Source organism: Nannobrachium achirus (assembly GCF_963921795.1).
Source record: "Nannobrachium achirus genome assembly, chromosome: 24".
NCBI lineage: Eukaryota > Metazoa > Chordata > Actinopteri > Myctophiformes > Myctophidae > Nannobrachium > Nannobrachium achirus.
In genome coordinates this window covers 24,919,435-24,931,499 of record NC_137831.1, presented here as the reverse complement: position 1 = coordinate 24,931,499, position 12,065 = coordinate 24,919,435, and the positions used below count along the sequence as shown (strand labels likewise).

Below are 12,065 nucleotides of genomic sequence, written 5' to 3'. Positions count from 1 at the left end.
ACAGATGGTCCTATGACAACAGGTATAATGGGGTTTGCATTAAAGGGGGAACCGGCACTGTGTCTGCAACACAGTTGGAGGCACAGACAGATACAGAGATCTCCATAATGGGCATAAAGGGACACAGACAAACAGATGGAGGAGGAGACAAACATAAGACAAGCAACAAAGAGTGTGACTGGGAGGACATCGATGATGCAGATTTAAATGACTTTACAGCTTTTGCTGAAGAGATCAGTAGTCGAGATCTGGGTTGGCTGAGGTGCAGACGGAGGAGACAAACATAAGACAAGCTAAATCAACAGCACAAGACTGACAAAAAACAGGTTCTCCAAAAAAACTCAAGCTGAACTCTCCCGCTCCAAAAAAGAAAAAGAAAATAAAAGAGACAAAGACAAACATAAGACAAGCTAAAAAAGCGTGGGACTGGGAGGATGACTTGAATGATGCAGATTTAAGCAGGCTGCGTATTCTGCTTAGAAGAAACAAACAAAAAGCGACAGAGATCTCATATATGGGCTAAAATGGACGCAGATAAACAGATATCTCCATGTATGGGCATATACGGGCATAAAAGGGACACAGACAGACAGATACAGAGATATGGGCATACAATGGACGCAGATATCTCTATACTGTATATGGGCATATATGGGCATAAAATGGACCCAGAACTGTATCTGCAGTGATCTCCATTATGGACATAAAATGGACACCGACAGACAGACAGATACAGATATCTCCATATATGGGCATAAATGGACACAGGCAAACAGATGGTCAAAACGGGTCCTATGACAACAGGTATATTGGGGTTTGCATTAAAGGGCGGGGCATTCATTCCCTATTTACATCGTTCCTGAGTTGGCCAGGTCGCCGACTAGACGCTGGGCCGCCCGAGCTTCTAGTGTTTATAATGCATCATAGACATGGGATGCACATTAATAAATAAAGGTGATAACTAAAAACTAACAATTAACAATAGTCCATTAATTTTAACCAATTTAAATGTAAACCATATAGGCCTATAGCCTTAGACTTCAAAGGAAGAAGGATATGATGGACACGTATCTTAAATTCACAACAAAGGAATTTCAGAACAAATTAAGATATCTCTAAATATCACAAATGAATGTCATCACAGGGGAGGACAATGACAAGATGATTGACAGCCTGAAGGAGACTGGCTGCATCCGCTCTGAGCTGGTGGAGCAGACGTTCAGGGCCATCGACAGGGCTGACTACTGCATGGAGGAGTTCAGGGGCGACGCCTACAAGAAGGATCAGGCTTTGGGTCATGGTCACATCCACCTGTCAGCTCCCAACATCTACTGTGCGGTGATGGAGGCCTTGGACCTCCGTCCTGGACTCTCCTTCCTCAACCTGGGCAGCGGGACTGGGTACCTCAGCACCATGGTCGGCCTCATCCTGGGTGAGTGTTCCACACACACAAAGCCAGGAGAGTCTAATCATTAGATGTGAAGAATCCTCTAATAGAATAGAATATAACAGATCCCCTTTTGGCTTAACTGTGGTGGATTAATAGTTTTGTTTAGAGATGGACCGATTGGAAAATTCTTGGCCGATACCGATCCACCGGTTTTATGAAGGTCTGACCTTTAGCTAAGAACTAGAAAATAGGGTTGCTCTAATACCCTTTTTTTCAGGCCAAGTAGGCCTACAAGACATACTTCAATTTGAGTATCAATAAGCTAGATACCGGTAGATACCTTTATTATCCCAAGGGGGAAATTCAGTAGCTAGATACAAGTTGTCGGTATCAAAAAGGTGGCAAAGGTTACCATGCATTTTTGAAAAGCTCTATATCTGTAGATTATAATTTGGTATGATAACCCTTTCTTAGACACAGCTAAATTGGTGTTATCAGCCGCTAGAGTTGGTGTCCCATTAACTTTACATTACAGGGAAAAAAAGCTAAAAATGAATCTGCTTTAATTAGCATAAGATGGGTCAAACATTCCTGGGGCTAAAACAGCCCCCACAAAAGTGTGAAAAGTGATGAGTCATGACTTTTCATCACTAAACCATAGTCTTGTGGGACAGTTTTTAGCCCTAGGAATTTTTTGTGTGCAAAACAGATGCTTGCAATGGATTCAGCATCATGAAAACCCCCTAGTTTGACCCCTCTTATGCTACTCAAAGCAGATTATTTTTTAGCTTTGTTTTCCTGTAATGTAAAGTTAATGGGACACCAACTCTAGCGGCTGATAACACCAATTTAGCTGTGTCTAAGAAAGGGTTATCATACCAAAATATAATCTACAGATATAGAGCTTTTCAAAAATGCATGGTAACCTTTGCCACCTTTTTGATACCGACAACTCGTATGGCCCATGGACTAAAGAACACTATTGCCAAATCAATCACAATAGTACAATATCCAAAATCACAGACAATATCCAGTCTAATATGACCGTCTGGACTAGGCAGGAGGAAAGCAGGTGACGCATGCTTTTTTTCCCTTCTTTTTGGAGACGACATTGCCACAGGATTATGGAATATATCCTTACATTGCAAAGGTAATCAGCACCATCTGTATTCTGTAGGCTGCCACTAAGTAGAATGGCTGCTACTTGCTAATGTTTACTAGAGCATCATGCTGTGCAGTGCCATAGACACAATTGGCATAAAACCGGTATTTATGTCAGTGACCTGCCGGTCACCGATTCGGACGGTTTGATATCATACCTGCCGATTTTTTATATTGGCCGATTCCGATGTCCATCCCTAGTTTTGTTTTATTATTTTCCCTACAGGTAAACATGGAATGAACCATGGGGTTGAGCTGCATGCTGACGTGGTTGAATATGCAAAAAAGAAACTGGACTTCATCAAGCGTAGCGAAAGCTTTGACAGGTATCAGATTATTTAAAATAAAATAAAAAGTAGACAATGAGAGTTACTGGTGTTGTGTTGTGTTTTTTAGTTTTTGGTTTAGATCTGCTATGTTCAGAGTGCAACACCCGAGCACAACCAAAAATAAAATGTTCATAGTTCTACTGGATTTCGTCCCTCCCTAACATTTTAGTCTAGTTTTGATTTGTTGTCAAAATTGTCAGTATATTTAGTGTTCGTTTTTGTCATCATAGCTTAGTTAGAGTAGTTGCCCTAACAGGGCAACCACTCTACTAGACTTCTGTCTGTCTTTCTCTCTCTCCGGATGAAACTTTATTTTGCCACGCTACTACTCCCACAGTTTTGATGGCATGCTGGGCCATAATGTCTGCTTGCATTTTGCTAAGAAATACATTATATATGTACATTTATATTAATTTATCCGTGAATACATTTTATCCATTGACTTGATAGGGAAAATGCAAAAAAAATAACTTTTGAGATGACTGACATCATAGATGTCTGACATCATAGACCACATGAGACATGAGACATCAGGGATCTACATATATGGGCGTCACGGCAACCACACATGCAATTTCTAAGAATTGCATCTTTCTAGTTTCATTACATTTTTGTCTGTGAAAAACGGACATTATTCATCATAGATTTAGTCGACAATATTAACACTGGTTGTGCGTCCTTTCATAGGTATACGTTTTGTGAGCCTTGCTTTGAGGTGGGCAACTGTCTGGAGATTGTACAAGGGGGTGGTCAGTATGACAGGGTGTACGTTGGTGCCGGTGTGCAGCGAGAGCATCTGGACTTCATGAAGAACCTGCTTAAAGTGCGAGGAATCCTGGTTCTGCCACTGGAGACGGAGGTATTTACAGGGCGCGATTATGGTGTCCGTAGAAGATGCCTTGTTGGTCGCGGCTTGTGATTGGCTGAACTGGAGGTAGGAAGCGCTTCACTGTGCTCACTTGGTCCGTGCGGAGGTGCCAAAAGTCGGAGAGACGAAGATTCTGTCCCTATCGGGACTTAACTCGGACTTAACTCGGACTTCGCAACGCTCAACACGGTGACTCGCTCGCTTTAGCTAGCTTGGCGGTGTCTCACATGGCTCAAGTCCGCTTGAGAAGGCGCGCCTCCGTCGTCTCCAGCGAAAACAAGCGCTCCTTTACAAGGCATCTTCTACGGATCCCCCTCCCTTACCTTAGCCCCACCCCCTTGTTTCCCCTATCCTGTACATATAGTGTTTTTATAACTGCGATATTATTGAATGTTTTCTCTGCTTGCTATTTGTCATGTCCATTAATTGAATACCAAAAAAAAAAGACCATAAAAGGACATACGGCATTTGGGATGTTCCTTTTAGGCAGGGTGTTTAACTGTGCTTGTACTGTACTACATTTCTATTGTAATTACTTGTACTGTTCTCCATTTTTGTCTTATAAAATAATCAATCAATCAATACAATAATAGCTTACAGGGCATACATCCTTGCAACTGAGTGTACGATTTTAATAGGGCCCAACTGTATGCACAAAATGTAATCTCTATATTAAATCCCAATTATTTTTATGATGAATATCAAACAGCAATTCCCTTGCATGTTGTATAATAGACTAATATTTTGCACTTAATTTGGAAATTACAGTTGTCATTTTAGGCAATAACTTTTTTTTTCTCTCTGTTCGCAGTTGTTAAAAATCACACGGACTGGTCCAAAAAGCTGGGATGCAGAGAAGATCACTGAAGCGTCCTTTTCGCCCCTGGTGCTGCCTGAACATAGAGGGGAAAGCAAACCGGAAGCAGCACCACGACGTAAGTTAAAGGGTGCCATGGCATTGCTCCGAAGGTTCATTGTTCCGAAGGTTCATTAGTCCGAATCCCTTAAGTTCTGTTCGGGTCATTTTGACCCGTTTTACATTTTCATTTTGGAAAAAAAAGGTAGAAGTTACATTTTTTTCCACCTGAAACTCACTGGCCTTTAAGATTCTTCTGAGATGAACATGTAAAAAAAATATTTTTGCACTACACCCATGCTACACCCCCCTCATATTTTTTGAACCTTTAGTGCTGTTCGGGTCATTTTGACCTGGAAGCACAGATGCACAGAAATACACAGTATTATGCCAAAACACCAACACACAGTCACCCCCACTTCTAACACCCCCTTCCAAAGCCCCATTCCGACCCCCCCCCCGGATATATGCATCATATATACTACATGGGATGCAAATTAATAAATAAAGGTGAGAACTAAAAACTAACAATTAACAATAGCCCATTAATTTTAACCAATTTAAATGTAAACCCTATATATACTCAACACAGCCTTAGACTTCAAAGGAAGAAGGATATAATGGACATGTATCTTAAATTCACAACGAAGGAATTTTAGAACAAATTAAGATATCTCTAAATATCACAAATGAATGTCATCGCAGGGGAAGACAATGATAAGATGATTGACGACCTGAAGGAGACTGGCTGCATCCGCTCTGAGCTGGTGGAGCAGGCGTTCAGGGCCATCGACAGGGCTGACTACTGCGTGGAGGAGTTCAGGGGCAACGCCTACAAGAAGGATCAGCCTTTGCATCATGGTCACATCCACCTGTCAGCTCCCAACATCTACTGTGCGGTGATGGAGGCCTTGGACCTCCGTCCTGGACTCTCCTTCCTCAACCTGGGCAGCGGGACTGGCTACCTCAGCAACATGGTCGGCCTCATCTTGGGTGAGTGTTCCACCCACGCAAAGCCAGGAGAGTCTAATCATTAGACTCTAATGTGAAGAATCCTCCAATATAATAGAATAGAATATGAATATACATCCCCTTTAGGCTTAACTGTGGTGGACTAATAGGTTTGTTTTATTATTTTCCCTACAGGTAAATGTGGAATGAACCATGGGGTTGAGCTGCATGCTGACGTGGTTGAATATGCAAAAAATAAACTGGACTTCTTCAAGTGTAGCGAAAGCTTTGACAGGTATCAGATTATTTAAAATAAAATACAAAGTAGACAATGAGAGTTACTGGTGTTGTGTTGTGTTTTTTAGTTTTTGGTTTAGATCTGCTATGTTCAGAGTGCAACACCCGAGCACAACCAAAAATAAAATGTTCATAGTTCTACTGGATTTCGTCCCTCCCTAACATTTTAGTCTAGCTTTGATTTGTTGTCAAAATTGTCAGTATATTTAGTCTTAGTTTTTGTCATCATAGCTTAGTTAGAGTGGTTGGCCTAACAGGGCAAAACCACTCTACTAGACTTCTGTCTGTCTTTCTCTCTCTCCGGATGAAACTTTATTTTGCTACGCTACTACTCCCACAGTTTTGATGGCATGCACTTGGGCCATAATGTCTGCTTGCATTTTCCTAAGAAATACGTTATATATGTACATTTATATTAATTTATCCGTGAATACATTTTCTCCATTGACTTGATAGGAAAAATGCAAAAAAAAAAAAACTTTTGAGATGACTGACATCATAGATGTCTGACATCATAGACCACATGAGACATGAGACATCAGGGATCTACATATATGGGTGTCACGGCAACCACACATGCAATTTCTCAGAATTGCATCTTTCTAGTTTCATTACATTTTTGTCTGTGAAAAACAGACATTATTCATCATAGCAATATTAACACTGGTTGTGCGTCCTTTCATAGGGATACGTTTTGCGAGCCTTGCTTTGAGGTGGGCAACTGTCTGGAGATTGTACAAGGGGGTGGTCAGTATGACAGGGTGTACGTCGGTGCCGGTGTGCAGCGAGAGCATCTGGACTTCATGAAGAACCTGCTTAAAGTGGGAGGAATCCTGGTTCTGCCACTGGAGACAGAGGTATTTACAGGGCACGATTATGGTGTCCGTAGAAGATGCCTTGTTGGTCGCGGCTTGTGATTGGCTGAACTGGAGGTAGGAAGCGCTTCACTGTGTTCACTTGCGTCTAGCAGATTACCAAGCGTGTTTAGGAAGGGAGTGCTCGTTTTATGGTTAGATGTCACAGTTATTGTCAACGACATTCAGTTATTGTCCACGACATTGCAAGCGGCGCGAAGGCCAGCGGACCTTGGTCCTGCTCTTCATGCCCGAGCGCCGCAGGCGCGAGTGCCCGCGAAGAGCGGGCACTCGCTATATTAAATCCCAATTATTTTTATGATGAATATCAAACAGCAATTGCCTTGCATGTTGTATAATAGACTAATATTTTGCACTTAATTTGGAAATTACAGTTGTCTTTTTTTTCTCTCTCTGTTCGCAGTTGTTAAAGATCACACGGACTGGTCCCAAAAGCTGGGATTCAGAGAAGATCACTGAAGTGTCCTTTACGCCCCTGGTGCTGCCTGAACATAGAGGGGAAAGCAAACCGGAAGCAGCACCACGACGTAAGCTAAAGCACCTCGACACTGTGTACCACTCTGCCCTAAGATGGGTCACTGGTGACAGCTATGGTACCCATCATTGTACAGTACACTCTATGGGAACGCAGGCATATCCTCTCTTATCCCTCTATTTTTAAAGATATCTCAGAATGCTCGTCCCTTATATTTTCATGTTGGATCAGAAAGAATGTTTTAGTCTCTAAAGATGTGCATGTCATGCTCAGAAGTTGGTCGGTCCCATATATGCACATGACCATACCGTTAGTGCCTATTGAGATTGGCATATTTCACGCAGGTTTTTCCTCTCACTCACGTCACCTTGTCTGCTGACTTCACTCAGCAACGAAATAAACAGAAAATAAACAAAAGTAAAAATAAAACAATTCACAGGAGGCAAGCAGTGATGTGCACTGCAATGTAGTTTCAAATGCATTACATTGCAGGCACTCTTTTGAGAGTGAAAAAATAAGAAGACACATGTGACATGTGTGATCTTGGCAGGTTGCCCCAGAAAATGTGCCGATCTCAACAGGCATTAACGTTTTATGTAGCACTCAGATCTGTGGCTCACTCTGGACAACCGGATCTCCATACAGTGTATGCTTATAAGCATATTAGGTTTGTTTATGGTTATGTCATAGAGACATGCTTATATATTGTACTGTAGGGGCATTTGACAGGGGAGTTTAACTCCATATGATGTGCATTTGACTGGCTTAATTCCCTGGGGCAGAGGGCCACTGACCTACTGACTGACTGACCTACTCTCTAGGTGCAAGGTAGTTGCGGATAAAATGATCTAAGGCAGGAACACACTGTACTATATGGAAGTCATTGGGGGACTCATTGGATCGTTAAAGGATCGTTAAAGTACGGGTATTTCACATTATAAGAGTGTCAAAAAACTTCCTTGGGCTAAAAACGGCCCCACAAAACAATGGTTTAGTGGGGGTCATTTTTAGCCAAAGGAATGTTTTTCGAACAAAACAAAATGCTTGCAATGGATTAAGAATCATGGCAAACCCCTAGTTAGACCCCTCACATTTTCTTCCTAGTAGTAGTAAAAAAGTAAAAAAAGTTTGATGTGTTACTACACACCTTTACACACACATTGGTGAAGACATTTTTTGGTAAGGAATGTATTCCCAGATTTGACATTATTCTGTTAATATACTGTGACTACAAGTCTGCGGTCGAGCCAAATATCTAACCTGCCAGATATTCAGAAACGCTTGGTTTGGATTGGCGTCTGGTCAACTTGCTTTACTGGGCATACATTCAAAATAAGCCTAAAGTTTTAGCGTTACTGCGTTTTATTTGTTTTGTATTGTTTCGAATATGCTTCATGTGTTTTCGTTATGGCAGCCCATTCCACTCCCCCAAAACCTGATAAAAGTTACTATATCAGGATATAGTAACTTTTGTATCAGTTGTATCAAATCTAGCATCATTATACCTTGTATTTCCCTGTAGCTGTGATTTGTGACATATGTTTGACAACACACAATAAAGTTGGTGATTCCACTAGACAAGGACATTATATACATTCTGTTCCCAAAAAAGACAAAGGGGAAACATATGGCAGAGGCAATTTATGTTTTCTTTTTTTTTCTTCTTTTATTTACAGGAAGACACCTGGATGACAGAAGAATGGCAGAATGGCAGAACGGGAGACAGCTAGAAGAGAAAGAAAGGGAAGTAGAGAAGCTCACAGTTCACCTGAAGCAAACTGAAAAACTACTGAAGCAAAGAGATAGTGAAGTGCACACACTGCATACACTGACAGGGTTGCTGACAGAGAGAGACCAGAAACTAGGAGAGAAAGAAAAGGACCTGCAGGGCCTCAACAGTCAAGTAGGGAAGCTCACAGTTCAGCTGAATGAAAGAAAGAGTGCACTGAAGGAGATGAGCCAGAGACTGACAGAGAGAGACAATAAACTAGGAGAGACAGACAAACTACTAGCAGAGAGAGACAATAAACTAGGAGAGAAAGACAAACTGCTGGCAGAGAGAGACGAGAAACTAGGAGAGAAAGACAAACTACTAGCAGAGAGAGACAAGAAACTAGGAGAGAAAGACAAACTACTGACAGAGAGAGACATTAAAATAGGAGAGAAAGACAAACTACTGACAGAGAGAGACAAGCAACTAGGAGAGAAAGACACACTACTGACAGAGAGAGACATTAAAATAGGAGAGAAAGACAAACTACTGACAGAGAGAGACAAGAAACTAGGAGAGAAAGACAAACTACTGGCAGAGAGAGACAAGAAACTAGGAGAGAAATACACACTTTTGAAAGAAAGTAATACAACAGTGAGAGAAAAAGACAGAGAAGTGGAGCAGAAAGATAAAGAGTTGAGGAAGATGAAGAAGGAGTTGGATGATGTCATCACTGATAAAAGTCATGCGGAGGAAGAGAAGAACAAAGAGATGACAACAGTGAGAGAAGAGCTAGAGAAACTACTGAAACAAAGAGATAGTGAAGTGGAGAAGATCAGCCATACACTGACAGGGTTGCTGACAAAGAGAGACCAGAAACTAGGAGAGAAAGAAAAGGACCTGCAGGACCTTAACAGTCAAGTAGGGAAGCTCACAGTTCAGCTGAATGAAAGAGAGAGTGCACTGAAGGAGATCAGCCAGAGACTGACAGAGAGAGACAAGAAACTAGGAGAGAAAGACAAACTACTGGCAGAGAGCGACAATAAACTAGGAGAGAAAGACAAACTTCTGAAGGAATACAATACAATAGTGAGAGAAAAAGACACACAAGTGGAGCAGAAAGACGAAGAGCTGAGGGAGATGAAGAAGGAGTTGGATGATGTCATCAGTGATACAAGTCATGCGGAGGAAGAGAAGAACAAAGAGATGACAACAGTGAGAGAAGAGTTGGAGAAGAGTCAGAAACATTGTTCCGAGTTGGAAGAAGAAAACCGGAAAACGAGAGCACTGATGACATATGAGGAAGGAGGAGAAAGGAGAATGGTGGATTCATGGTGGATGAGCGTTCCTATGCTGCTAGCTGCAGTGATACTGGCCTATCTGGTATGGCCCCTCATAGAACCTGGTAAATAGTGAAGGAAGGAGGTGTAGAACTGATGACATGTGAGGAAGGAGAAAGGAGAATCAGTCATGGTGGATGAGATGTTGTACTAATATGTTCAGAAATTAACTACAAGACATCTGCTTGCTAACCTGAGTATGTGTAAAATATGTGCAACCTTTCTTAAAGCTATACTGTGTAAGTTGCTAAACTAGTGGTCAGTAGCGGTATTGCTTTTTTCGGCCGTTTTTCGCCCGGAGTCGTCGCGGACCACCGCCGCGGACCACCGGAGCGGCGCCGCAAACCACCGCGACCGATACGAATCCGTGGAGGGGTAGAACGTAATTTTCTGGCCAGGATTTGGGGATTAAGAGGTTAAGAATCCTTCACCATCGTAAACACTGTAGCTGAGGGAGACTACTTCCTGAAGAGACAGCAGATACGCTGTGATTGGCCGGTAGTGTATCATGTGTGTATGATCCGCGATGTGATTGGCCAACGTATACAGATGATGCAGATGACGTAATTTTGCCGGGAAATCCCGCCCCTGTCACGGCTAAGTAGAAAACAAATAAAGAAAAGGCTTTTGGGGCTGAAATTAACTGAGTGGGGGTTCTGAAACTTTAGCGATTTTATAGTTAGGACAATTTTAAGATATGTTTTATAAAAAAAGTTACATAGTATAACTTTAAGCTGATGTATGTATTACTACTGTCTGTATGTAACACATGGGTATGTTTTAACAGTTGTGTTAATCAGCATCACATTACATACAGGGTAACTATCAACAGAAAAGCTCAGCTGATGTATATTTCTTTACTATATCTCCAGGAATCATGTACATTATGTTTAGATTCAACAATATTTAATTAAATGTCCTTTTTAAAGAGCTTCTAGGTTCTTTTTTTGTTAATTAATCTGATGACGATTATGATGATGATTTATTTTATAAAAAATCTCAAATATTATAGACATTTCTTTTTTATATATACAGTACAAATGGTAGTTTTTTTATGTTTTCGTTTTTCTCTGTGTGTAGGGTGTTGATCTTTGTACATGTTGGTAAGCCAGTGTGTGTATACAATATGTGTATGCTGTTCCTTATATGATTTGTGGTGTTATAAAAATAAGTAAAATAAAAATAAAAAGTTTAAAAAAAAAGTTGGTCAGGATTCACATTGATAATCAATGGTCACATGACCACATTACTCTTCACTATGACCTCATAGAAACACTGGTCTGAGATCAGTGTTTATAACCAACCAACCAATCAATCAAACAATCAATCATCAAGATAGATTTCCTCAATAATGTGTTTTTACTTTCATTTAATTGTTCCTTGCATTCTCTTGTCAACTATGATTGGCTGCTGCTTGCCTGATGATAAAGAAAAAGGTGAGATTTGAAAGCAGACTTTGAAGGAAACTGCAAAGTGGAGACAAAACAAGCGGCTACATTAAAAGTGTGTTCTTCACACGTTAGGCCCTCATCTCTCCACACGTTTCCCCGAGAAGGAAGCTGAAATGGTGTCTCATTCAAAGCTGACGTGAAATACATCACTCTGCCAAATTATCACCTGTCAAAAATTATCACCTGACAAGAATTATCACCTGAAATGGAATTTAAAAAAAGACAGCTCTTGGCAAGAAGCGTCCTGGCACGAGGGAAGAATCACACGCGGCTAAATTAGTGTGCGTCTCACGTGGAATGTGTTGATAGGGATTTTCCTGCCTGTGAATATTGAATATAAAAAGAGCACATGCTGGTGTTG

At 41.2% G+C, this 12,065-nt stretch overlaps 1 protein-coding gene across 1 annotated transcript; it reads left to right on the top strand.

Moving 5' to 3' along the window:
* Positions 1–1,128: 1,128 nt before the first annotated feature.
* On the top strand, positions 1,129–8,932 carry LOC308280165 (uncharacterized protein; the record flags this gene model as incomplete). The annotated part of the gene is made up of 9 exons (XM_080720426.1): positions 1,129–1,432; positions 2,778–2,877; positions 3,568–3,739; positions 4,560–4,683; positions 5,310–5,597; positions 5,751–5,850; positions 6,538–6,709; positions 7,131–7,301; positions 8,879–8,932. 9 exons carry the CDS (start codon positions 1,129–1,131, stop codon positions 8,930–8,932), a joined length of 1,485 nt encoding a protein of 494 aa, XP_080576552.1.
* Positions 8,933–12,065: the final 3,133 nt, after the last annotated feature.